The following is a 27,895-nucleotide window of genomic DNA, read 5'->3' on the forward strand; positions in this document are numbered from 1 at the left end:
TTGTAGTGCTATCATTTCCCCTATACTTAATTCCTGCTTTGTAGAAGGATTTTGTTACTTTTTGAAAAAATCATCACAGAAAACATGGCACCCTGTGTATTTTATGTAGACTTATACCTCTTGGGAATAGATATACCATGGAATGTTTGCCCAGTTATACTTGATTTGGAAAATGCTATCATTTAAGGATTTATGCAAAAATTAGCCATTTCAGGGACTCAATCACTATTAAACATATTTGCATATACAAGAGTTTTATGTGGACAACACTCATGACAAGAACCTTTTTTATTAACAAGATTGTCCTAGTGGTCAAAGAAGGCATTATAGATATAGCCTATTCACTGTGAATGCACCCCGACGACTTTCTGAGAATTGTGATAACTATGTAAAAATTTCTCCAATAAAATTGAAATTGTACAGTAAAGAAAAAGTCCATCTTTTCCTCTGTAAGAATATGTTGAATTTAGCAGGATAGTTGATTCTTGGTTGTGATCCAATGTCCTTTGTCCTTTGAAATTTCATATTCCAGGCCCTTCAGTCCTTTAATCTTGAAAATGATAATTCCTGCACAATCCTGACTGTGGTTCCTTGATATTTAAATTGCTTCTTTTTAGTTTGCAATATTTTCTCCTTTACTTGAGAATTCTGAAATTCGACTACAAAATTCCTTGGTGTTTTTATTCTGGTATCTTTCTGAAGGTAATTGTTTTATTCCTTCAAGGACTATTTTATCTTTGCTTCTAAGATAGTAGAGCAGATTTACATGAAAATTTCCTGAACTATATTTTACAGGCTCTTTTAGTGATTGAGGATTTCAAGTAGATCAATAATTCATAAATTATCTCTTCTGGATCTATTTTTCAGGTCAGTCATTTTTCCTAAGAAATACTTTGCATTTTCTTTGATTTTTTTCAGTCTTTTGGTTTTGTTTGGTGGAATCTTGGTGACTCATAGAGTCATTATTTTCCATTAGTCCAATTCTAATTGTTAAGGTTTTATTTTCTGCAGTTAACTTTTTTGTTTCCTTTCCCATTTGGAAATTTTAATTTTAAATGAGTTGTTTTCCTTTTCAGATGGTTAATTTTACATTTTGATGGTTGTTCTTTTTCCAGGTAGTCAGTTTTTACTTTTAAAGGAGCTAATTTATTCAGTCAGTTTTTCAGAATTCTTCTGCATGTATCTCATTTCTTTTCCCCAATTTTCTTCTCTCTTCTTTGTTTTTTAAAATCATCTTCCAAGAGATCTTTTTGAATTTGATGTCAATTCATAAACTCCTTTGAATCTACACATGTAGACATTTTCTCATTGCTTTTCTTATTTGATATGGCATTTTTATCATGCCTATCAAATTAATAGCTTTTATGTGTTTTTTTTTTCCTGAGGGAAAAGTTGTTTATTTTGATAATTGATTTCTGCTCCAAGGATGTAGGACATATAGTCCCAAGTATTTTTGTGGGGGGCCCAGACTCTGGTCCCTGGCTTATCACTTGCTAAGGTGCTGCCTATGCAGTAATTTGTCTCCTCCTTTATGCTAAGGTGCTGCCTATGGAGAGTTTTGTTTCCTCATTTATGTGGAGGCTAAGTCCTGACTGTTGCACCAGCTTTCCTGAAACTTGAACTTTGTCTTCTGTCTGGGATTGGAACCCTTACTACTGCCCTGCTGCCACACTGGCTTGCTGAGCCTTGATCTGAGTTGCACTGTGACTAAGAGCTCTTCCATCTATGCTGGACTATACTTCTCTTTTATCCAGAAGAGACAGATTTTTACTTAAGTTCCTCCATGATACCTTAAATTGAGAACTTGTTTTACTCCTTTTTTGTTGGGATCTGTAGCTTTAAGGTCTGTATAGAGGTTTCATTTATCATTGTTTTGGGAAAAGCTCTGGGTACTTCCTAGCTTTATACTGCCATCTTGACTCTGCCCTGGAAGTTTTCACCATGTCTATTATTACACACACACACACACACACACACACACACACACACACATTTGACTTGGCACTGAAATCTCTCTTGAAGCCAGATGTCTCCCTTCCATGTGTTAAAATATAGTATTTTGAGACTCAGTACCATGGAGATAACTTTGTTCTCTAATCTCATGAATGTTAAAAAGAAGCAAAGTACAAGATAAGAAAACATACTCACCAAAGATATTTTTTTCAGTGTCAGGGAATATGTCTTATGGACAACATAGCCTATGTAGAAGCATAGCACTAAGATGACTCTCTATTAATGGTATAAGTCTGCAAATGTTCCTGTTTTCACAAATATTTATTTTAATTAACTCCATTGTCCTTCATAGTAATACACATAGCAATATGAAATTGCTGTATCACTACTGAAAAGATAAAGTAGACTAAATACATACATATACACACACACATATATATAATATATATATACACACATGTATATGTGTTTATGTATAGTCCAGACTGTATATGACATTTGGTAATGGATATGTGTGAATGTAAATATGTATAATATTACTTTGCAGATAAAGATAGTTTAGGCCCAAAATTGAGCAAGAGGAAGAAATGGGACTGAAGGATATTTGGGAAATTGTCTGGTGTTTTATACTACAAAAGTCTCTTTTCTTTACTCTCACTATTTCTGTAATGATGCTGTAGAACATCACTGCCAATCATGGAACATCTAGATATTTGAAGATTCAAATAGATAAAAAGGCAGTAGGCAGAGTTGGGCTGAAATAGATTGCAACATATTATCATTGATAAATACTTACACTCAAGAAGATATTATTGAAGAGCCAGGTTGGTAAAATAATCAGAATTCAAGGCAACTAATATGGTGATTAATACTCCTACAAAATTAAAAGAACTGGGTGAAGTCCTCTAGAATATTAATGACTCTTTGATAGCTACAAACAGCAAGTTTGTGGAATGGAAATCATGTATATAATCTGCACCAAAAGGACCATTCTGATAAAACAATTCATTAATTAAAATGTCAAAATGAAATTAATATCAAAAAGACTGTAATCTCCAAATATTTTTGAGACCAGTAGTCCTTTCTGGTACCCCTATGTGGTGCAATGGATAGAATGCCTGGTCTAGAGTCTCTAGAAGACTCATTTTCATGAATCTTCAATTCTGGTTTTAGAAGTTTCCTAGATTTGTGATCCCAGCTAAGTCGCTTGACTACGTTTCACTTTCCTCATCTGTAAAATAAACTGGAGAAGGAAAAGGCAAATCACTCTAGAACCTTTGCAAAGAAAATTCCAAATAAGGTCACAAAGAATAAGGCAGTCTTACTACCCTGAACAAAAATTCTCTATTTTGGACCCTGCTCTCCTGATTGGTAGCTCCCTAGATGAAACCAAGATTACCTGACAGGGCCAGCTATATATACACATCACTCCAAGCTCCATTTAGTGATTGGACAAAATCCATCTCTACATTAGCTTCCCATTCCTCCATGCCTAGATATTTCTTTCAGTTTGAATACATCGTTTTCCTCATTTTCCCGCATTCTGTCATCTGTTCTGTTTTGTCCTCTTCCTTCAAATTTTTCTTTTACTTCATATTTTTTTCGACATCACAAAGTATAGGTAATCATTCCAGGCTGCTAGTTTGGAGAGAGATTTTTTTTTTGGTTTGACATCTCCCACTGGAAATACATGGGGCCAAATCAGGAAGTTTGTCTTTGTTCCTTCCCAAACCTAGACATTCCTTTCTGAAATTTTTTCCATTTTTCTTCATTTATTCTTAGTAGTTCTCTCTATCAAAGCTCTTCCTGAGGAAGAATTCTATATAAGTTATTTATGCTTCAGAGTTTTAGTATAAATTTAAAGCAATCTGTTACCCAGAGTGATAGGAGTAGGGAGTGAATAGATGTTGAGGAAGGAGGGGAGGTGGAGGGAAGAATCCATGTTAAGGCTTTCAGTTTCTTCAGGATCCTAAGAAGTGCAATGGATAGAACTAGAGATGAAGACCTGAGGTCAAATGCAGTCTTAGACACTTACTAATTGTAAATGGTCTGACAAGTCATTTATCTTATCCCAACCTCAATTTCCTCACCATTAAAATGGGAATAATAATTTAACCCATCATCACCTGGGTTTGTTGGGAGGATAAAATGGAATGATATTGGTAAATTACTTAATAAACCTTAAAACTCTATAAATTCTACTATCATTATCTCTGATTTTTACAGAAAAGCTATCACTATTAAAAATAATGGGGGTGAGGGGTGACTAGGTGGTGCAGTGGATAGAGCACCGGCCCAGGAGTCAGGAGTACCTGAGTTCAAATCTGACCTCAGACACTTAATAATTACCTAGCTGTGTGACCTTGGACAAGCTACTTAGCTCTATTTGCCTTGGAAAAAACTAAAAAAAAATAATGGGGGTGAGATTGATTCCAAAAATTGACAAAGACGAAAGGTTTGAAATATGGGAAGAAAGAAACAGATATTAAATAAATATTAAGATATTTATTACTATATATAGAAGTATGCTGTTATACTTATATTATACTGAATTTTCCATGCTTTAAATAATATATATCATGTGATATATATTTTAGACTATGTACATCATATATAGTATAATTTAAGTATATTATTATATGTATATGTATATGCTAAGCACTGAGGATGAAAATTCCTAACACTGAGGCAGTAAGATTGATAACATTGGGGGAGGGGAGAGAGATAGACAGAGACAGAAAGACAGAGAAACAAAGAGAGAGAGAGAGAGAGAGAGAGAGAGAGAGAATATGAATGACTATTTTATCTTACCCCTGTGATGAAGTTTCTTCATCAATATCCCCCATTGTCCAACAGGCCTCTTTTGCCCTCTTCCCACATCAGTAAAAGAAGTCAGATTAGAACTTTCTGATCCTGAATTCAGGGAATAAGTCTCTTTTTTTCAAATATTGTTGCAGCTGTGCAACTTTGAACCACAAAAAAAAGGTGTTCTAAGTAGCAATGATTATATTTAGCATAAGGAAGAAGGAAAATAAAGGAAAAAATACTGAAGAATGACATTTTTCAGGTCTTATGTTATCTAGGGAATTTTTGGCAAAAGCATAGATAGCACAAAGGAAATGATCTGTTCCTGTCTAATGTAGAGAAAAAAATTTTTTGGAGTAATTTTTGTTTTTTGTTATAAATTGATATTCCCAAAGGTAGAAGGCCTTGGTTCCCAGACACTACTTTTTAACTGAGTGATAAACAAATCATTTAATTTTTCCAAGTCTCAGTTTCCTTATCTGTAAAACTGATATAATTGCACTATCTTATAAGCAGTAAATAAAGACTGCTTTGTTCTTGTATCTGTAGCACCTAATACTGCCTAGAAAATAGTGAGCTTTAAATATTTATTGATTCATTGATAGATATATAAATCTATTGCTATTTGTTCAGAGAAATGGAAGAAATGCTCATCTTAAGGAAAAGTATTAAAGATTTTTTCTTGAAGAAAAGTAACTTTATTACTTCCATATACGTATGGTAATTGAACTACTCAAGTAGAAATAAGTTGCAGTCATACTGGATCTGTTATAATAAGTAGCTTTGGTTCATTTTAAATTACTTAATATTCAAATAGAACTATGATCTCATTTACTGAGAGGGATTTCCCTCATATGATAGAAAGTACAACCCATCTATGTCTGGCTAGCCTGTAGTATTCTTATCATGTGAATTTATTCACAGTAGGCTTAGCCATTCCAGAATCAAGAGACAGTAAAGTGAGCAGTCTAACCACCTAGATGCAAGTCCTAACTATCCTTGCACTGTTGGACACTCTGTAAACTTGACTATTGTTGTGAAGAGTGGAAGCTAACTTTAAATTCTTTAAATGAGGTATTTCAAAAGAAACCGGTAGGCAGTACCAGCTACATAAGCCTATAAATATAAATATGTCCAGAGATGAGACAGAATGGGGTGTAGTGATATTATTCTTTCTATCTCTATCTAGTTTGAGAATTACTGGCACCATACTAAATCCATAATGGTCAGAAAATGTAGGTTCTTATCCTGACTATGCTACCCTGGCTTATTTCCTTATATTTTTAACTTGTTGAGCTTTGTACCTATTAACAATCCTAATATCTTTGCATCTTTAATTCCAAACAGAACCTCATTAGTCTCCTTTTGGATATTACTATGATTATGACTCAACTTCGGACCCTCTCCTAGACTTTTGTGCTCCAGAATTCATGTTCCAGTGTTTCCGATCTGAAAAAAACTTCTTAACTTCAACTGCCTCCACTTCCCTCAATCTTGATTCTCTCAAGTTTTATGGATTCTGTTACATCTAAGTTTGTTGAACCCCACCCAGGAGTAACAATATACTATCTAGCTATGACCTTAGATATGTTTCATTCTCTTAGAACTACATTTCCTCTTATGTGACATTAGGGAATTGAATCTCTTAAGGTCTCTAAGGTTTCATGATATATTCCACTCTATTGCAGCCTATTATAGCCAAACTAAAAGTTAGTCTTGGAGTTCAAACTTGAATATATAATATAATGAAAGAGGAGTGATTAATGTCCCACATATGTACAAAACTCCAAATTTTGTCAGGGTCCTATCCTTGTATGTAGCTCAAAGTGGGGAAGAACAGAGATCTCTGACTTCTTCTCCAAGGGAAATTTTCATTTGTACCAGGACAGGGAGCAGGAGGTTGAGGCTGGAGGGGATATCAGACTATATGTATATTTAACTGTTCCCTTAAATATTGTTCATCTAGGGTGGGGGAACCTCTTTTTTTCCCTGCCGAGGGCTAATTGGATATTTATAATATCATTCATGAACCATACAAAATTATCAACTTCAAAATTAGCCTGCTATATTTGGTCAAACATTTAATTAGTTCACCCCCCAAAAGCTCCTAGATCTATTGAATTTTGGGTTCCAACTGCAGTTACCATGGCAGCACCAGACCAAATAATTTCACTGGCTTTATGCAGCCCACAGACTGGATATTCCCAGCCCCTTATCTAAGAGATATGTTGAGTTCCATCTAGTTTTTTAATATTTTGTCATCCTTGGAGGAAGGGGGGCCCTAGAACTCTATATCTAAGGTTTAACTAGTTCCATATAGCAAATTGCAAAGAAGCTTTTTTATCCAAATTATGGCAAAACAGAAATCAAAGAAGATAAAAATAAAAGAATACTTGCCAGACAATACCAAATAAAGACCTCTTTTAATGGTTATAGGATAACTCAGCTCAAACAAGAGAGAGTGTCCTGGATCTCACCTAATGGAAATGCAAAACTCTTCAAAGTCTCTAGATTAGTGAACACAGAATGGGATATGATAGGTATCAGAGACCAACTCTTCTTTTCATGCCTTTCCAGTCTTTTCCTTCATCAACCTAAAGTGGAATTAGTTTCTTCCATATTTTCTTTTCAAGCTTGAAGCCAGGAGCACCTGAATGATCAATCTTCAAAGAGACTCCTGAGAACTGAATCTCTTGCTTTTTGCCAATTCTGCCATTCCCCTCATGCATGTATCTTCACCGATACATAAAAGAGTCCCATTCCAACTGACTTTGGAAGAGATGCTATAATCAATTCTTTTATTAAAAGTCTAAAATTCCTCTCTTAATATAGATAAATTATTTATCTGGAACATTAATAGGACCAAGTAGGATCAAGATAGATATTTGTTTCTTAAAATTAACATATACATAGCAAACACCCTATTTTTTAAATCCTAAAAAGTTAAGAAAATTGCTTTTTAAATGTAAACATTCAATGTGTTTAAGACTCATATGTTTCTTGAATTTATATTCAGAGCCCCAGAGAAGAAGCAATGAGTATTAAGAAAATATCTAATTATTATTTATTAAAGTTATTTTTATTTTCTCAGCCTTCATGTCAGCCAACTAAGAATTTCTGCCTCCTGGTGAGACAGGTTTAAAATCAACTGACTTAGTAATGCTAATAAACAAAAGAAGGTTTTACACAAGACCAAAGCTAAGGGAATAGAATATAGTGACTGAGTATGTTTTGTGTGTATTGAAACTTGCCAATCCATAAGTTCTTCAAAAGAATAGGTATAGATTTTGATCTGTCTTCAAATTGTCAATATGAGATTATCATTGTTTTTGGAAACATTAATCAAAAGCACTAAAATTGTGTTTGTGTAGACAGTTGAGTAACTAATAAGAAAAACACTTGTATGTGTACGTGTGTATACAGTTCCTTAGCTATTAATGACAATATGTATATATACACACACACACCTATATATAAGATAAATTGTAGATAGTCTCAAACAGATTAGCTTCCTTTTCTCCCTTCTTTCTCCTCTTTCTCCCCTCTCCTCTCAAAGTTTACCCTAAAATATACTCTTCTCCCAGTTGCCCACAGTAGATGGTTTCATCTCCCTGTCTCTGTAATAATTAAAGACACTGGATATGTTCATTTTCAGCTCTCTTTCATTCCTCAAAATTTCTTAAAGCTTCTGCTTCCATTAATAGAGGTATACTTGCTCTTCACTAACAGTCCTTCACTGTACTCTTGATCACATTCATACATCTCTCAACCATGACCTTGTTCCAGCCATAATTCTTGCTCTAATGCTCCTTTAATATTTTCCTCTCTACTACTTTCCATTTACCCCAAAATATTTAGGTCTTCCCTATTCTAAAACAAATAAAGAAACAAAACCCAGACTCTTTTATCCCACTCAGCTATAATCCCTTCTACAATTCCAGAAATTACTCCTTTTTAAACCCAAAATCTCTTGTGATGGCATCTCTACTTTGATATTCCACTGGCACCTCAAATACATTTTCTTTCCGTTATAACCTTACTTCTTTTCTCTATTTCTGCCCACACCATTCATTCATTTAATTTCCTAATTTAAGGAATATCTTTAACCCTTTCGTTGTCCATATCTCTCTTGTCTATTCAGTTCCCTTGTCCTATTGATTTCACCTCTACAACATCTCTCTATCCATTAGCTATCTTCCCTATTCATCTCTTCCTTTCCTCATCCCCTACCTAAAGAATATAGGTTCTTTTACTTATGAGTTTAAACTCTTACAATATTCTCCTAATGGGGCTTCTTCCTGCCTCTATACTCTCTCCCTTCTAATTTAGGTGGTATTGTGGATGGAATGTTGAACTTTAAATTAGAAAGATACCAATTTTAATCCTGACCTTGATATTGAATTGTGTTACCTTTAGTGGATTGGTTAAATTGTGTTTCATTTTCTCCACCTTCAAAATGGGTCTAATATAAGTATCCCTATCCTATCTAATCTACCATATACAGTTTTTGTGGATAGCAAAAGAGATGGCCTTTATAAAATGCTCTGCAAAACTGAAAACACTAAATAAATATTAGGAATTTATCAATATTAATATTCATCTGTCCTTCAAATAACTGCAAAAATTGTTTTTCACATGTACGGATTTGGTCATGCCTTTCTTCTACTCAAAAGATTCCATTGCTCCTTATAGCTTAATAAATGAAACCCATACTTCTCTGGCCTGTTATTTGAAGCTCTCCACACTTTTGCATTCCCTTTTCTTTCTATATTACTTCCTTCCAAATACTTTTTGATGCAGTTGAATTATATTGTATTCTGGTACTTGCATGCCTCCTCCAGTGTCAGATCATTGTATCTTTGCATGAACTTCTATCCCTGGGATACCCCATTTTCATCTCTTTACCTCCATTTTTTAAATTACAACAACAAAAGCTATTTCCTCCATGAAAATTTCCCTGACCCTGCTGACAAGTAATTGCTTTTGCCAAAGCTTCTTGTTGTATTACTCTCTGATTCACTCTTCATTATATATTTATCCCTTTGTTTAAGACTAAGAAATATGACATATGGGATTCTATTCTATGTAAACACCATATACATTATATCAAATCATATTCAAATTTTTAGGAACACACTACAGCAGAAAGAGGGACAGATTTGTGAACACACAGTCATTATTAAAATGTCTCTATTAAAACTCTTCAGGTTCTTTAACAGTGGTAAATGGGTCACACAGAGCTATTGATCAATTGAATGATTATATAGTCCTGTATAGTTCATTACCACTATTAAGGAAATCTCAAGTATCTATTTATATTTTAGGTGAATCATATGTTAAGCGCAGCTAAACCTTACTCTCTTCAACAGTTATGCTTCTAAAAAGTTTAAATGTAATTTTTTCTGGGGGAGGATAAATGGAATCATTTAAAATGTATTGTGGGAAGTAAATGAAATCATATTTAAATTGAGTAGGGGGAACCTTCAATTTAATGATATTTTTGTAAAATGAAAAGTCCCTTTCTAAAACAAATGATCAAATCACTTACACTGTTATTACTTTTGTGGCCTTAAGTTAGTATGTATAATGAGGATGCCCACTGAGGTCTCTTCTAATTATAAACACATTATCTCTTTTTTTTAAGTATACATTTGTATTTTTATTATTCTTATTTTCTTGAGTCAAAGTGCTTTTTTGTAATATTGTTCAATTGGGGTAATGTTCTTTAGGCACAATATAAAATTTCAAGTAACAATAGTGGATATATACAGTCTCTGAGGGCCTTTATCACAACTCCCAACTCCAATGAGTTGGGTACCATAGGGCAAGACTCTCATCGATCGGTGTTCTAGAGATTTGGGTTATGAGGGTTTTTCCCTCAAATGCTATGGACTCAAACTTGGTTCCATTTTTTTCTTCCCAAGACCAACCATCAATAATTAACACTTAAATAAAAATACTAATTATTAACAATATTTTAAAAAGTCATATTTACCGAGTAGACATTGCTAGAACAAAAGTACAAAACCCAGTAGCACACACCACTATCACCTATCCCTGAAGAGAGTGAGCTCAAACTTAAGGCAGTTACTACAAAGTATTTTTTCCAACAGGTTTCCTTCCTAATACTGATGGACACATTTACTTCCTTGGTTGTAGAACCCAGTTTCTTGGCGATAAGAGCAATCCACTCTTGGTCTGGGTTCCTGCTGCTCCTCTGAGTTGTTTTAGCAAATCAAGTTTGCCTGTCCATAAACTGGTCCAGACTCTAGCCTTCCAGGGTTCTGGTGGCTCTATCAGCATTTTAAACTAACAAGATCTTAGCCTAATCAAATCTATCTCCAATGTTCCTTCATCTAAAACATGTAAGAATAGACACAATAGAGTCACAATAGGGCCATATGTTTATTGCTTTTTGTCATCGAGATGGAGAGATTAGGTTGCCAGCACTAGCTGGCCTCTTGTTGACCAGTCTTTTTCTCTGTACTTGAATGCAGTCAAGAAAGAAAGAGAAATGAATTGACCGTATGGAATTCTTTTATATATACACACCTAGTTCTGTCTGAGCAGCTAATCAAAAAGTCACACAATCACCTAGAAATAGAATACCTTTACATGCTCTGAAGTCTGGCAGTAAGACCTTTCCATTACACCTGCTTGAAAGAAGTTTACCCTACCTCTATGTGTAAATGAACTTTGCACACTGAGAATGATTGAAGGATGAGTTTCTCATTGACCATTCCTATATTCCTATTATAATAGGACAGGCAGATCCTCCTTTTCCTCTGAGTGTCAGTTTTTCTGCCTGAGAAAATAAGGGACCTGGACCAGGTGATCTCTAAGGTCTCATTTATTTTGTTATTTTTAGGAGGTATAAAAAGTGGCATAGAGACTACAAACCAATGCATATAATCATGGACTTTATTTTTTAAGCTAATTTGTTAATAGAGCAACTATCTCTTAAAAAAATATGGCCAGTTTTCCTATGATTAAACTGTGAAAAGTACTGCTTGTTTTTTCAGTCATATTCACTCATCCATAAGCAACACCATTAGCAGCACTAACTTTCACCATAGAGGACAAGAATATAGATGCTTTATTTTTCCATTATACTGGGGATGGGATGATTGCATATCTTTCATAACACATTTTGACAGCGGTGCATTTTTTAAATGCCAGTATTTATGCTCTTTAGTAAAAGCTGAAACTTAAAGTGGTTTCTGAATTGAGAGCCAGATTTTTATGTTGCCAATGCCATTATGGTTTTGAATTGTCTAAACATATCAAAAAGTTGTTTGTGTAACTCTTAGTATTTGTTGTGTGACTATTTGTATTGCATTCGTCATACATTATCTGTTTTAGTATGAAATTCTAAAGCAACTTGATAGACTGTTGGTTTTTCAAGGTTTTAATTTCTCAATCATGTTCGAAGTGTCATTTCATCAACATCACACTGGCTGTATAAATGTAAAGTAAATCTATCCATTGACTTCTAAATAACTATATAAAATATGATGATGACAGGTTTTTGACATCTGACTTCCTACTCACCTTTCTACATAGTGCCCTATTGTTGTTATGTTTTTGATGATCAACTGTTTTTCAGTTGTGTCTGACTCTTTGTGACCCCATTTGGAGTTTTCTTGGCAAAAATACTAGTAATTTGTCATTTCCTTTTCCTGCTCATTTTATAGAAGAGGAGACTGAGGCAAAGAGCATTATATGACTTGCCCAGGGTTATATAGCTAATAAGAGTCTGAGTCTTTATTTACACTCAGGAAGAGGAGTATTTCTGATTCCAAGTCCAGTTCTCTATCCACTTCACTTCTTAGATTCATATTGTTATAGATGTGTAGGAAAACTTCCTAACAATCAATAACTGATCATAAGTCTGTATATACATAGTTCTTTAAAGTGGTATATACATGGTGCATTATAATTCATGTTTTCATCTGAGCCCAAGATGATAGGCTCTAAATTTAATGATAAGGAAACAGGCTCAATAAAATTGTTTCTGTGATCACTCAACTTGTAAGTAATAAAGGTCAATTTTGAACATGTGTCCCAGAATTAAACCTTCTAGAGCTAGAGTGGATATCGAAATTTCCAAGTCAAACCCTTTCATTTTTTACAGATCAAGAAACTGAGTCTGATAAAGCTTAAAGTCCACAGCACAAGGTCACATAGGTTAGAAAGTGGCAGTATTTGAACCTACATTTTCTGTTTCTAAATCCTCTATGCTATTCTGCCTCCTGCTTCATGAAAATCTGTAATGCAAATTCAAAATATGACTTTTTAGCAAGGTATCATTCCATTTCTTTGAAATGAAATGATCAGATCTCATCTTAAAATAAATCTTTTTAAAAACTCATTTATTTCATTGCTTCAAAATTTATAATTTTTACAGGATGTATATCCCCTTCACTGAAGCAGAATGCAACCCCTTCCATTGATGTAGTAGATGATCAGTCTCTGAGTGGTCATGGCTGAGAATATTCATCACCTTATGGCTAGCCTTCTGGTGATGAGTCGCCTCAAACTTAGCTAGGCCAATCCTTCAGTACATCATCTGGTCTGTCCTTGAAACCTTTCCAGCTTGGCAAGACCTGACAGATTTGTACTCTTATTGGCTTAGCATTTGAGAACCCCTGCCATAATGAGGCAGATTCGAGTAGGACTTTCATTGAAGCCAGCATCATCATAGTAAAAATTGTACCTACATAAATGGTGTATATAACAGTTTTATCATCTATTATTTTTGGTATGATCTAGTGAAGTGGAGATTTTTCTAACCATTGGGAATTCTGGGGTATAAAATCCTGTTTTTTTAATTTGATCCAGGATTTTGAGACTTAACTGTTTGTGCTTGTCTCCTCTGTAAGATGAAAATAAAATTGCCCCTACTACCCTGTTTTCCACTGATCTTGTAGTAAGAAAAAATGATTATCAAAATTTTCCAAAGGACTTCAAAGGAAGTATATTTCAATAGAGACAGTTGACCTAGGTTCAAGTTCTGAATCAGACATAGCTTAAGTGACCTTGGGAAAGTTAGCTGACCTTCCAAGCTTGAGGCAACTCAAAACTTGTAAATTGGAGACCATATCCTTTGCACTGATAGAAGGAACTATCACTGGAAGCTCGATTTACAGAGGAAATATTGTCTGCTTTAAAAAAAAGGACAAACTTTAGAGAAATATTAGTACACTGGGCTCATTGATTTTTCAGGGAAAGTAACAGGGAATAGATCCAAAAATCCTCTTATGACCTCAGCATTTTCTATATGATTATGGCATGGATAAAAACAGAGAGAATTTTAAATTCCAACCAATTAATATGTATATATATATATATATATATATATAGATATAGATATAGCTATAGATACATATACATATATATAATGTATGTATATATACACATGAGTGCGTGTTCTTGTTTCTCTGTGTGTATTTATATGCACACATATACATATATCTCTCAAATATATTTCTTAGTGTTTGGTCAGGTCAGAACTAGAGGATTCTGCACTAGGAACCAAAAGTGGGTAAAGATCTGGGATACAAATTGCCTTTTAATTCATCTGCCTTCAAACTCTCCTCTCTTCAAACTATTCTATTTACATCTTTCAAAATAATGCGTGGGAAGGTCTGAGAATATTATTTCCCTTCTCCAAAATAATTTTCATATTTCATCTTTCCTATAGGATAAATTAGAAACTCCTTAGACTGTCATTGAATTACTGGCTTTAGAACTTAGATTGACTATTTTACATTTTAGTCAAATTTAGTAGCTATTACCCAGCAGCAGCCTATTCTCCTTTTCCTTTATATGTTCACATTGGACAACATTTTATGACTGGAAATGTCTCCTACATTTCTGTCCATTTACAGTCCTTTTTACTCTCAAGATAAGGTTTAAATACCCTCTCCTCTATAAAACTTTTCCTGATATTTCTAAATGAAAGTGATAGCTCTCCCCCAAATTTTCTTATAGTACTTTTCCTGGACTTTTCCTTTGTATTTATCATGTTGTTGTTGTTTAGTTTTGGATTGTTTTGTTTTGATTTGATTTGGGTTTTTTTTTAACCAACCTATGTTGTACTTTTGATAAAAATGCCAAAGGAGCCCAGATAAGATTGAAATATGTTTGTGCTGTAATAGAAAAGTCTTCATGGTCGATATGGGATTTCAATAGAACCTTGAAAGGCAGAGAAGAAAGGGCATTTCAGGTTGGAAGAACAGCATAAACAAAAGCATGGTTGCTGGATTAAATTTGTGAGAGATTGTGTGTGTGTGTGTGTGTGTGTGACTGACAAAAATTGCAGCTTTCAAGATTTAGAATAGGTACAAAGAATTGTTCTTACATTTATATGTCAAACACTGGAATACATGACCTATGAAGTCTGTGATGTTTCTTGGGAACTCTAAAAACAAACAAAAATAACATGACCTATGGAGACTGTGCTGTTTCTTTCTCAGGGACTCTCTAAAAATAAACAAAACAACAGCACAAATAAGAAATATTGAAAATATGGCTTAGTTTAAGTATTTGGGAACAGAGAATGATAGAAATATGAAAAACACTGAAATCCACTCAGCTTCCACCAGAGCAATTAAAATCTCATGTTTCTTTTGGAGCTCTATCATTCTTAATGTGTCATATTTGTTAAAAAAAATTAACAAGATAGAGGTAAGGGATGAGAATTCTATTTAAATGTATGAAACATTGCTACCAAGTGGCAACTTTTTAAAGCAAAAAAATGATTTTTCTTTCTATAATAAATGAAACTTTTCACATTATGAGGCACTGTTATTAATGCTATTTAATTGGGGGGGGTTTTCATTTAGTAGTATTGAATTGTCTAGATCAACTCTCAGACTTTCTCAAAAAGCCTCTTTTTAGGACAGCATCATATTTACTGTCTTCTCTCTTAGAATCATTGGATTCCTTCAAGATTCAAGATCACACCTCACTTTCTCTAGAGACTTTTTTATTCCTTCAGTTGCCAGTAATTTCTCCTCTGTTCTTTTTTTGTCTGCATTATACATATCTTTTTGTATGCCTATCTATTTATGTGCTATTTTCCCCATTTGAATGTAGGTTTATTGAGTACAGGGCCTGTACTTCTACTTGAGACTGCTCTTTGTGTTATCAGGACTTAGCAGGTTTGGTTAACACAAGTATTTAATTAATACATATTGATCGACTGAAATTAGTGGATAAGCAGAGTATGCCATCTGTCTCTGTTTATTGTACAGTCTTTAGATTATCAAAAAAGTGCATCAGATTATCATGTAAACTATTTTTAAAAATATATATACATATTTCATTTTCTTATCAATAGTGCTCCAAAGTTCTACTGACCTTGCTATTTGATCCAGGAGATCTTTCCATATTTCCTTTCAGGAAAGCACTACTAGATATCAATTATACTGTAAATTTTTTTAGGAGGAGGGACTGTTTTTTTCCTTCTTTATATCTCTAGTGCTAAGCACTGTCTGTGGCACATTATAAGTACTAAATAAATGTTGGTTGACTTGAATTAACATGTGTCAAATATCTCTTGACTGAGTTTAGTGCTCTTTGCCCAGACCAAACTTACACCTGGTTTGTTTTCTTAGAATTATTTCCTTTAACTTTTGGTTCAAGAAACATACCATTCTAAGTCACTACCTCAAACTCATGCTTTCTCTGGCAAATTGTTACTCTTTATTCTCAGATATTTTCTTATCTTTCATAGAGTGTAGTGATTAAAATGTTATATACCTCCAATAATGGCTTCACTAATGTATGTTAGGAAGAAGGCTTACTTTAGATAATATGTAATATAGTTTTCTTCTATCTTACAGTATAGAAGTTATCACTGTTTCCACCACTACTAACCAATTTTGGTTAGTAGCCTATCCCTATTTGTTACTACTTTTCAGGTAAAAATTTCACATTTTGCCCTTTCAAGGACCTACATATTAGTACTCTGTGTTTGGTCTTTCAGAATTCCATCCTATTGTTATGATATCTCTAGATAAAAATTTATCCTAATTCTCTTTCTGAAAATACAAGATCTCCTAAATGATTTTTGTACTTTCCCATATAAGTTTTCAATATAGCCCCTATGATTTATTTCAAGATAGAATGTCACAGTGCTCATAGTTTGATGGTCTTTCACTGAGAAACATTGTGATTGCCTTTTTTTGATATATTTAATGTTGTTTATCCACCTTTTTCCTCTAGTTTTCAGTGAGTATGTCAAGTGGGACTAAAGTAAAAACATCCAATTTTTTATATTTACTGATCTCCAAAGTAAGTTAGAATATGAAAAGTTATTAGGTTCTTTTTTATGTTAATTTGAGTCAGTCTTATATTGACTTAAACTTAACTGTATTTCTTATAGTTGTGGTTCCTTAATGATGCATTATCACCATTGCATCATCATTCATAATGTCATGTAGACATCTGAAACACAGGAGAATAGGCTACTGTATGACTGAATTTTCATCTATTCTTACAATATGAGCATGAAAATAAACTGTTATTCTCCCCAAAGCACAAAGTACAAGCCAAAGGTAGATCAGTTATATGGTTCAGTGTTCAGAGTACCAAGCCTGGAGAAGGAAAAATCTGAATTCAAATGTGACCATGTTTGATTTTATTAGCTATTTAAGCCAGGTTGCTTCAGTTTCCTGACCTGTAAAATGAACCAGAGAAGTAAATAGTGAACCATTCCAGTATCTCTGCAAAACAAACAAACAAAAAAAAAAAATACCAAACAGGGTCATAAAGAGCTGGACATAATTGAAATGATTGAATACTAATAGCATCAATTACTCATTATTAAGCTGCTACTGTTTTCAGTGTAGCAGGTACCAAGGATATGAATACTATGAACAAAACAATTCCTAAACTCAAGTAGCTTATAGTCTAATGGGAAAGGTATTGAATACACATGTAAGTAAATACAGAATAATTATAAAAAATAATGACAGAGTAGTTAGGAATGAAAGAAAGGGGAAGAAAATGGAAAATAGTTCTTGAGATGGATTTTGAAGGAAAAGAATTCCATGGAGCAGAAGAGAAAAGAGAATGCATTCTAGTAATTGGTAATGGTCATATAATGACAAGACAAAGAGAAGGGCTATATAGAGGGAAGGTCAATCTGGTTTGACTGTTAAATGCAGGAGGAGTAATGTAATGAGACCAGAAAGGTAGCTTGTCATCAGATTGTGAAGGTTTTATAAAACTAAACACATAACTTTATGTTTTATTTTAGAAATAATAGAGGGCTACTAGAGTTTATTAAGTAGGGATGTGACATTTTATTTCTATGCTTAAGAGAAATTATTTTGACAACTCTGTGGAGCATGGAATGTCATTATCTAAATAATCCTTCCCTTATCTCCCAGTTGGAAGCTATACATCCCTGCTGAAATTTTTGTATCATGGGTTCTTTGGACTCCATCTCATAGTAGCATACAATTAAGTCTATCTCTAAAGAGATAGGCTTTTAAAAAAATATTTATTTATTTTCAACCATATGCATGTGTATATTTTTAAATCGCGACATTTCCTTCCACCCTTCCTTCCCACCTCCTTCCCTCAGCTGTGAACAGTCAGGTTAGCATTGTACATGCATATTTTGGATAAACATATTTACATATTAGTCATTTTCAGTATATGGAATTAGGATTAAGGAAAAGAAATACATAAGAGATAATTTTATAAGGTGCTCATCAGAATCTGAAGGGTTGTTTTTTTGTTTCATTTTATTTTGTTTTATTTTTTGTCCTCTGGATGGAGATAACATTGTCCATAGCTGGTCTAATATACTTGTCCTACCTCTTTGAACTACTGAGAGGAACTGCTTCCTTTAAGGTTGATCATCTCTCAATGTTGTTAATGTGTATATTGTTCTATTGGTTCTACACCCTTTGCTCAGAATCAGATCCCATAAGTCATTCCATGCTTCTCTAGAATCTGACTATTTATGGTTTTTATAGAACAATAATATTCCAAAGTATTCATGTACCATAACTTGTTTAGCCATTCCCCAATTGATGGGCATCATCTCAATTTCCAATTATTTGCCACTAAAAAAATAGCTATGAATATTTTGGAACTGTAGGACTTTCCCCATTTTTTATAATTTCTTCTGGAATTTCTGTATCCAAGGTTATGAACATTTTCATTGCTCTTTGGGCATAGTCCCATATTGCTCTCCAAAATGGTTGGATCCATTCACAACCCCACCAGCAATGCATCAATGTCCCAGTCCTCCCATAAACTCTCCAACATTGATCATTTTCCCTTTTTCTTATCTTGACCAACCTGATAGATATGAGGATACCTCATTGTTGTTTTAATTTACATTTCTCTAATCAATAATGATTTGGAACATTTTTTCCCATATGATTTTATATAGATATATATGTATATATATATACATATATATATTTAATTTCTTCATTTGAAAACTGTGTATTCATATCCTTTGACCATTTATCAATTGGGGAATGACTTGTAACCTTATATCTCTTTAACTTTTCAAGGAAGGGAATTAGGGTAAACAGAGATTAAGTGGCAAATTTGACTCAGGTCCCCTCACTCCTCATCCAGAGTTCTTATGATTAGTCTAAGGCTAGGAACAATTAATTAATCTTGTTGCTGTTGTTGAGTCATTCAGTCACATCTGAATTTTCATGACTTTTCATGAACATAGCATGCTAGGCCCCTCTATCCTCCACTACCTCTTGAAATCTATCCAAGTTCATCATATTTGATCTTATATCTTTAGTTACTTTAGTATATACCTAATTAGATTAAAATTCGATTTAACAGAATCTATCAATTTTTCTTTGTATCTGTGATATCTATCATGATATTTTTACAGAGTAACTCCATTAACTAGGTGGCTCCATATATGGAGCAATAAGTCTAGAGTCTGGAAGACTAGACTCAGATACTTAGGTTGTAACCCTGGGCAAGTCTTATCCACTGTTTTCCATAATTCACTGGTGAAGGAAATGGCAACCACTCTTGTGTCTTTGCCAAGAAAATTCGAATATGGTTGATATAGTACATGGGATCAGGAAGAGTTGGAACCAACTGAATGATTAGTGAATGACAATTATGTAACAAATATTTGTTGATTTATAATAATAATTAAATTTGTGTAGTAATAATAATATTTCAAATTTGGTCTTAGCTACTTATGAGTTCTGTGTTCCTGGGCAAATTGTTTAACTTTGTTACCCCGGTTTGATCTGGAGAGAAAAAAATTGGCCAAACCACTTCAGTACTTTGCCAAGAAAACCCCAAATGGGGTTATGAATAGTTGAACTGCACTGAAGCAATCAAAAAATAGCACCTATGATTATAGCTAGCATTAAAGTTTTCAAAATACTTTACAAATATTATCTTTACAAATTTTATCCTCACAAATATCCTGGAAGGTAGATGATATGATTATCTCCATTTCACAGATGAGGAAACTGAGCTACACAGAGCTTAACTGCCTTGTGCAAAATCATTTATCTGAAAGCAATGGACAAATTTGAACTCTAGTCTTCCTGACTCAAGGTTCAGGATCTTTTCAGTGCACCAGCTAGCAGCCTAAAGGAATTAAACGATTTTCTAAAAGATTGTACTAACCAAGGGAACAATGTACACATTAACAACAACATTGTGAGATGAATAGCCTTGCAGCTCCTCTCAGCGGTTCAGAGAGCTAGGACAACTATATTAGATCAGCCACCAAAAATGTTATCCCCATCCAGAGGAATAAAAATAAAACATAACAAAACACACACAAAATAAACAACCCTTCAGAATCCAATGAACACTTTATAAAAATTATTTCTTACCCTTAATCCTATTTCCTCATACCAAAAACTAATAACTAATCTGATAACATGTTTATCAAAAATATGTATGTACAATGCTAACCTGACTGTTTGCCACTGTGGGGGGGGGGGGAGGTAGGGTGGAAGGAAATTTTGTAACTTAAAAATATACATGTGCATATGGATGAAGATAAATAAATAAATGAGTGAATGAATAAATAAATGAATAAAAACTAAAAAACATAACTCAGTAAAAGAAAGGGAACATTAGAGACCCCCCAAAATTGTACTAAAGACTTGCAATGTATTTTTGTCATAACAACCTTGAGTGAGAATATGACAGTGTTTACTGTTCCCATTTTACAGATGAAGGGACTGAAATGTTCAGTAAAATGACTTGCCAAAAAGTTACATACAATCAACAACTTCCTGGGACAGTATTTGGTCCCACTAATCTAATTCTAGGTCCAACATTGTCTGAACAATAACAAGATGCCTTTTATTGTCACATCCTGACTTGTACTGTACCTATTACCTTCTCTACTTAACTTTCAGCCCCTTAAAATCAGGGACCATGTTTTTTATATCTTATATTCTCTGCAGTACCTTACCCATAGCAGAGACACAAATGTTTGTGGGATGTTAAATGACTGTGGACATGTTGATGGCATAGCTCATTTAGCTACTAATTTTGGTCCTTGTCAAATTTGAAAAATAAGAAATGCCAGAATTATTTCAGATTCAATAAAAGAGCTGTTGAAATAAATTCTCTGGCCAGGGAATCCAGTTGCTGTTTACAGCTGAGCCTTGCTCATTTGAATATCTAAGGAAGATTTTCATCATAAGAAGGAAGTATGCTATTTTCAACTCATGCACATATGAACAACACAGATGTCAGAGTAATAAAAGAACACTGTTAATTCTTCACTAAAAATGTTATTTTTATGTGTCTTCAGACTGTCAATGATATTTACTAACACATTTGACTCTTTTGCAGCATGTAATTGTCACGGGAAGGCTGAAGAATGCTATTATGATGAAAATGTTGCCAGCAGAAACCTGAGCTTGAATATCCATGGAAAGTACATTGGAGGTGGTGTATGCATTAACTGTACTCAGAACACCACAGGCATCAACTGTGAGACTTGTATCGATGGCTTCTTCAGACCCAAAGGGGTAATATATGACTTGCTCTCCCTTTTGTGATCTACACAGTTACCTTTTGCTAGGACAAAATCCATTACATAGAAACAAATGATTCCTAGATAGCTTCTTCAGAAAAAGTTCACTTTGCATTCTGACAACTGACTAGGCAAATTTCACAATTGGAAATGTTAGAAAATAGATGTTTGGGTTGTATGGAAACAAAATAGCCTTGATAAGAAAAATGCATTTAAGGTCAAGGCTGCTAGTCATATTGAAATTTGAATTAGACAAGAAAGGAGTGTTGTAAACCAAGCATTCATATCAATATGAGTTCTGTCATGAAAAGCAAGGTGGCTTTTTTGTTTGTTTTTTTTTTTTGGCTAGAATCAGTGAGGGGAAAAGAGTGTATAACTTTGGAAAACATTTTTTTTTGCTTTTTTGTAATGGCATTTATGACTAATTACCTACTGAAACATAGACCTTTATAGCTATTATGTTTGAAACAACTTATCTCTCTATCTAATCTATCTATATAATAATTTCCCAGATGATCTACAAAACTTGAAAAAAAATTTAATGTATGCCCTCACATCAAATCCAATCTCCAAAATACATGGAAAGAAAAGATTTCAAAATATAGAGACCTAGCAGAGCCAATCAAAATGATGTAGCAACAGAATGAAGCACACTATCTTCCCCATTCTATCTGTTACAGGAGCTTTACTAAAGAGGGACTGGCATCCTGCTACATTAATTCAAATGCAAAGGCAAACATTTTATTCACACTGGCAAAATTTCTTTGAAGGTTAACTCTAAAAGAAATATAGTCGCTTGTCCCAGGACCATTTCTATCTAAAGTCCAGCAGAAAATGTTTAAAAAGGATGAAAAATATTGGGTAATAATATGAATGGCTAACATTACATAATGGCTAAAGGTTTTCAAAACCTTTTATGTACATCATCATATTTGATCTTAACAAAACATTTGTGAAGGCTGGTGCAATTATTGTTCTCTTTTTCTGGAAAAGGAAAGCTCACTCACCCTATGTTGTTCCAACAGTAATTAATTAATGTAGGATTCAAGTCAAGGTCTTCATGATTCTAATTCCACTTCTCTGATCATTCAGAAGTTATGAACCTATAGGACAGGCAAGTTAATTGTCCTGTCATTGATTATGAGGAAGTATTTGTTAGAAAATGTTGGATGAGAGAATATAAAGAAGCATATAGTATTACATATTTCTAGTATCACAAGCTAAAATTCATGTATCAAAATATATTTTTCTGTCTCTTCATTAAAATTTAAAAATAAAGATAATTGTCATTTATCTGTATAAACCATCATATCAAATGTCATAGGAACTTACAGAACCATGAACCCAAAAACCACCTGAGAAATCATCTTGTAAAACCATTTACAAGGGAAAAAAAACATTTCTAACAAGTACTATGCCTATTCATTCAAAGTTCAGCAAAGTGTCTAGGATCTTGAGGGAACTGTCCAAAATATTTGGAATATTATAGTGTATCAGTGTTTCCATATCTAGTAGATTTTCATATTTAATTTGCAGCAGAATTGAAATGAATAGCCAAGCTTCTGTCTTGGAAATGATCATCTACACTTATTGATTGGTTATGAAGACTAAAAACTTCAGTCCAGTAAAGACATTTATTTAACTGGGAGCCCAAAATCAGAAGAACTAATACCAGGTAGACAAGGATTGCCATTAAAATCAGGGATGTAGCCAAATAAATAAATGATGTGTCAAGTGCTATTTTTTAATAATACTAAGCAGGTTTCCATTTTAAAAAAGTAACTCTAGATATGCATGGAGTTATTCCTACTGATTTTTTTTTCCTTTTGTGTAGTCCCAGCCACTGGGTAACTATAGGCATGTCATTCAATTTCCTTGTGTCTGGGTTATCCCATCTGGAAAATATACTTAGAAAGTATAATATATAATGCAGCCATGCAAATGAAAATGGGCCCAGAGCCTAGTTTAGGTCTAAAATAAATCACCCGTTAGAAAAGCAGAACATTTCTTAGGAACTAAAATGAGGACTTATGCATTTAATGCACTTAGAACTATTCTTCATCATCAATGTGACACTTACATATTTGGCAACAAGTAAAGAGAATGTTCAATTTAATAAAAATTCTTGTGGATTGTAATTTAGGTAGGACATCCCTCTAAATATCATAGTGAGCAATTTTTTAAGGAATCTTGGATTTAGATAGTATTACTTTTTAATTTTTAATGAAATTTTTGTCATGTTTATTATATTACAATAATGAATTGTTTGTCATGTTCATTATAGTATTTTTATATGTATGTAATGTTTATTATGTTATTTTTATAATGACTGACCTCACAAATGCATTGCTGAAATATTAGAAAAAAATTTGATGTGCTTTTCAAATATTAAAAATTGCTAAATGAGGGTAGTTCTGCAATTGTGAAATTTATTTAACAATATTTCCTTATTTTTGATTTGCTGCCTTTTAGGTGTCACCAAATTATCCAAGGCCATGCCAACCCTGCTATTGTGATCCAATTGGATCCTTAAATGAAATCTGTGTTAAAGATGAGAACCATGCCAGACGAGGTAAGAAAAGTGTTTTGGGAATATAATGATGATTTAAAGGGAAAGCAAAAAAAATGGGGAAGTGAAATCTGAAAAAAAAAATTAATCTCTTGGTTCTACTGGTTCATTTGAAAGTCCATATAACCCGACACCTCCAAAGAAATATTAGTTTGCAAATATCATGAGTAGTCATGGGTCTTAGGCAATAGAATTAGTTTATTACTTGAGGAACCTCACTTAACCTCTCAGTGCCTTAGCCCAAGGGTATCAAGTTCAAATAGAAATGTGGGCCACTAAAACATGTATAAAATTCCCTCTGTATTTAACGTTGATTTAGAAAGCCCACACATAAGCATTATTTATTTTGTTAAATATTTCCCAATAACATTTAAATTTTGTTCAGCTTACACTTGGGAGGGGTGTGGGCCACATGTCAGATGCCAGAATGTCAGATATCTCTACTATGGGCAACTTTCTTAGACTCTAAATTCCAAAAAAGGTATTGATCTGAATTAGAAAAAGGAATTTCTTCATCTAGGAATTCCCTATTCTTATGTAATTACAGATCTAATCCTCCTCTTCTATTCCACATTGCACTTGGTTGGTATTTCTGTATTTACATTGTGGTTCAAGAAATTCTAAATTTATTTATAGAGATTATGACTAAATAAGAGATAGAGAGGATCATGTGAAGTGCAGAGTATAATTTTGATAAATGAAATTAAAAAGCTTTTGATTAAATAAAACTAATACAGCCAAAATTAGAAGGCAAGCAAGAAACTGGGGGAAAATTTTGCAGCAGATATATTTAGATAACTGAGTAAAATTTTATAATACAGATCATTCTCCAGTTGATAAATAATCAAAGAATGTAATTTTCAGAAGAAATCAAACCTATCAATAATCACATTTAAAACCTCTAAATACTACTAATTAGAGAAATGGCAATTAAAACAACTCTGAGCTACTACCTCATGCCTCTTAGATTGACTAATATGACAGAAAAGGAAAATGGCAAAATGCTAGAGGTATTATAGGAAAATAGGGACACTAAAGAATTATTCATAGAGTAGTGAACTGGTGCAATCATCTTAGAGAATAATTTGAAATTATACCTAAAGGGAAACCAGCTGTGCATATCCTTTAAATTCAGCAATACCACTACTGAGTCTGTATCACCAGGATCTCAAAGAAAATATTTTAGTAGCTTTTAGTAGTAGCAAAGAATTAGATTTACGAAGATGCCCATCATTTGGAAAATATTTAATTAACATATTATGAGATTATGATACAATATTATTGTGCTATATGAAATGATGAGTAGAAAAACATGAGAAGATTTATATGAACTCATATAAAATGAAGTGACCAGAGTAGCATATTGTCCACAGTAAAATCAATGCTTTAATGTTGATTAGCTGACAAAGAGATACTCCTAATTGCTATATCTTATTTTTTCTTTTGCAACATTAATAATCCAAAAACTCATGTTCTGCATGACTTCATATGTATAATTGATAAATTTATTTTAGGAGTAAGATAGGAAGTTTTTTAAATAATTTAATTTTTTTAATGTAATTAGAAAATATATAATGAAATAAATAGTATCCTATTAATATTTTATAACTTCTATTATTTATATTATATTTCATAGGTAATGAGTTTTATATACATAATATATAAGCATATATGTATAGATTGGGTATGTTTAGTATGCTTGCATATATGTATATATGAAAGAATGATCATGCAGAGATTAATGTAAAAAGAAAAGATGGAAATCTGGTAATATTGTTAAGATAAAAAAATTTGCCAATAAAAAAATTTATTGAGTGTTTCTTATATATCAGGAATGTGATAAAATATAAAAAATAAATGATAGAGTCCCTATTCTCTTTTTTCAGGTTACTACATTTTATTTTTTAATTACATGTAGAATAGTTTTCAATATTTCAATATTCATTTTGAGTTCCAATTTGAGTTCCAACTTTTTTTTCCTTCCTTCCCTTCCTTCCTTCTCCTCTCTCCAAGACAGCAAGCTAAAATAGTGTATATATGTACAGTACTGTTAGAGATATGTCTGTATTAGTCTTGTTGTGAAAGAAGAATCAAAATAAAAGGGGAAAAAATGAGAAAGAACAGAAAGCAATTTCTTTTAAGAAGTGAAAATAGTATGCTTTGATCTCCATTTAGACTCCATCATTCATTCTCTGAATGTGGATGACAAATATAATTTTGGAAGAAAGTATCTTTTGGAGTGTTCCAGAAGCTGTCCTTGGCCTTAAGTTCTCTGACACTTGAATCAATGATTTGGTTAAAGGAGTAGATAGTATTCATATCAAATTTGTAGATGACATAAAGCTGAGCGTAGTGCTCCCCCCATTCACATGTGTATTTACTATATATATATATATATATATATATATATATATATATATATATATATATATATATATTTACTATATATATATAAAAAGAGAAAGAGGTTAGAACAATGAGAAATATAATCAAATGTTTAATGATACAATTGAAATAGATTTTTAAAATAAATTGCACAGGTACAACATGAGAGTGGGGATATATAGCTAGAAAGCAGAGTTGATGATAGATGATACGAAATAGTGCCCACTGAGAAGAAAAAATTCTGCTGTGCTCTGCTTCTAGTCTTTACTAAGAAACTGAAGTACAGTGTTCAGTCTATGAATGATATTTTGGTATACTAGAGTGAATTCAAAAGAAGATAGTCACTCTTGTGAGAAGATTTGAGAACATACTCTTATTTAAGAATAAGGTAAAAGAATTGAAAAAGCTTGGCAAAGAGAATACAATACTTAGGGGGACATGATAACTATCTTTTAATATTTAATGAGTTGTTATTTGTTGGAGGGATTTCACTTGTTCTTCTTCACCCCATAAAATAGAATTAGTAACAATAGAAGTTTGAGAGAAGTAATTTTCAGCCCAAGGTAAGGAAATTTCTTCTGCCAAATGGAGTTATCCAGAAGAGAAGTATGTGATAAAGGTGTTAGTAAATTCTCATTACTGTGACTCTTCAGGTGAGGGTTACAAGTTGAGAATATTTCAAAGGATACCCCTGTGTGGCTATGAGTTCAACTAAATAGCTTTTATGGGATCTTTCCAGCTCTGTGATTTAGGGACTTGGTCACTGTCATGCAGATAGTAAGAAATGGATGAGAGATTTAAACTCAAGGTCCACTGACTCCTAGTATTTTTTTTCTTTCCTTACTGTAATATTATAGTTACATGCTGTCTTCAAAAACTATAGTATTATATATTTCTGTCTTTTATGTCCTTGTAACCATATATAGAGAGAGTTTCAAGGTTTTGTTCCAGGTGGAAATGATTGCAGTATCCTGCAATGTTCTCTTTTATTGCTTTAGGTGTCCTCTTGCCCTCTTCCATTTTACAGAAAAAATTGTACTGCATGATGCCACTTAATTACACTAATTGTATACTATTGACAAAGCAGTCTGTGAGAGAAATTGTAGTAATTTATATACTATATATATGTATATATTTATATCTGGGAAAATAAGATAAACAGAAGA

The 27,895-nt window shown here is 33.1% G+C and overlaps 1 protein-coding gene across 5 annotated transcripts in view; it reads left to right on the forward strand.

Moving 5' to 3' along the window:
• The window catches only part of LAMA2 (laminin subunit alpha 2), an 811,978-nt gene that overhangs the window by 357,700 nt on the left and 426,383 nt on the right, over positions 1-27,895 (forward strand). For all 5 annotated transcript variants that reach the window (XM_074187557.1, XM_074187558.1, XM_074187559.1 and 2 more), the window contains exons 8-9: positions 21,592-21,770; positions 24,248-24,347. In XM_074187557.1, coding sequence (XP_074043658.1) covers positions 21,592-21,770; positions 24,248-24,347 — 279 coding nt within the window. The remainder of the gene's footprint in view (positions 1-21,591; positions 21,771-24,247; positions 24,348-27,895) is intronic.

This window comes from Macrotis lagotis, chromosome 5, assembly GCF_037893015.1.
Source record: "Macrotis lagotis isolate mMagLag1 chromosome 5, bilby.v1.9.chrom.fasta, whole genome shotgun sequence".
Classification (NCBI taxonomy): Eukaryota; Metazoa; Chordata; class Mammalia; order Peramelemorphia; family Peramelidae; genus Macrotis; species Macrotis lagotis.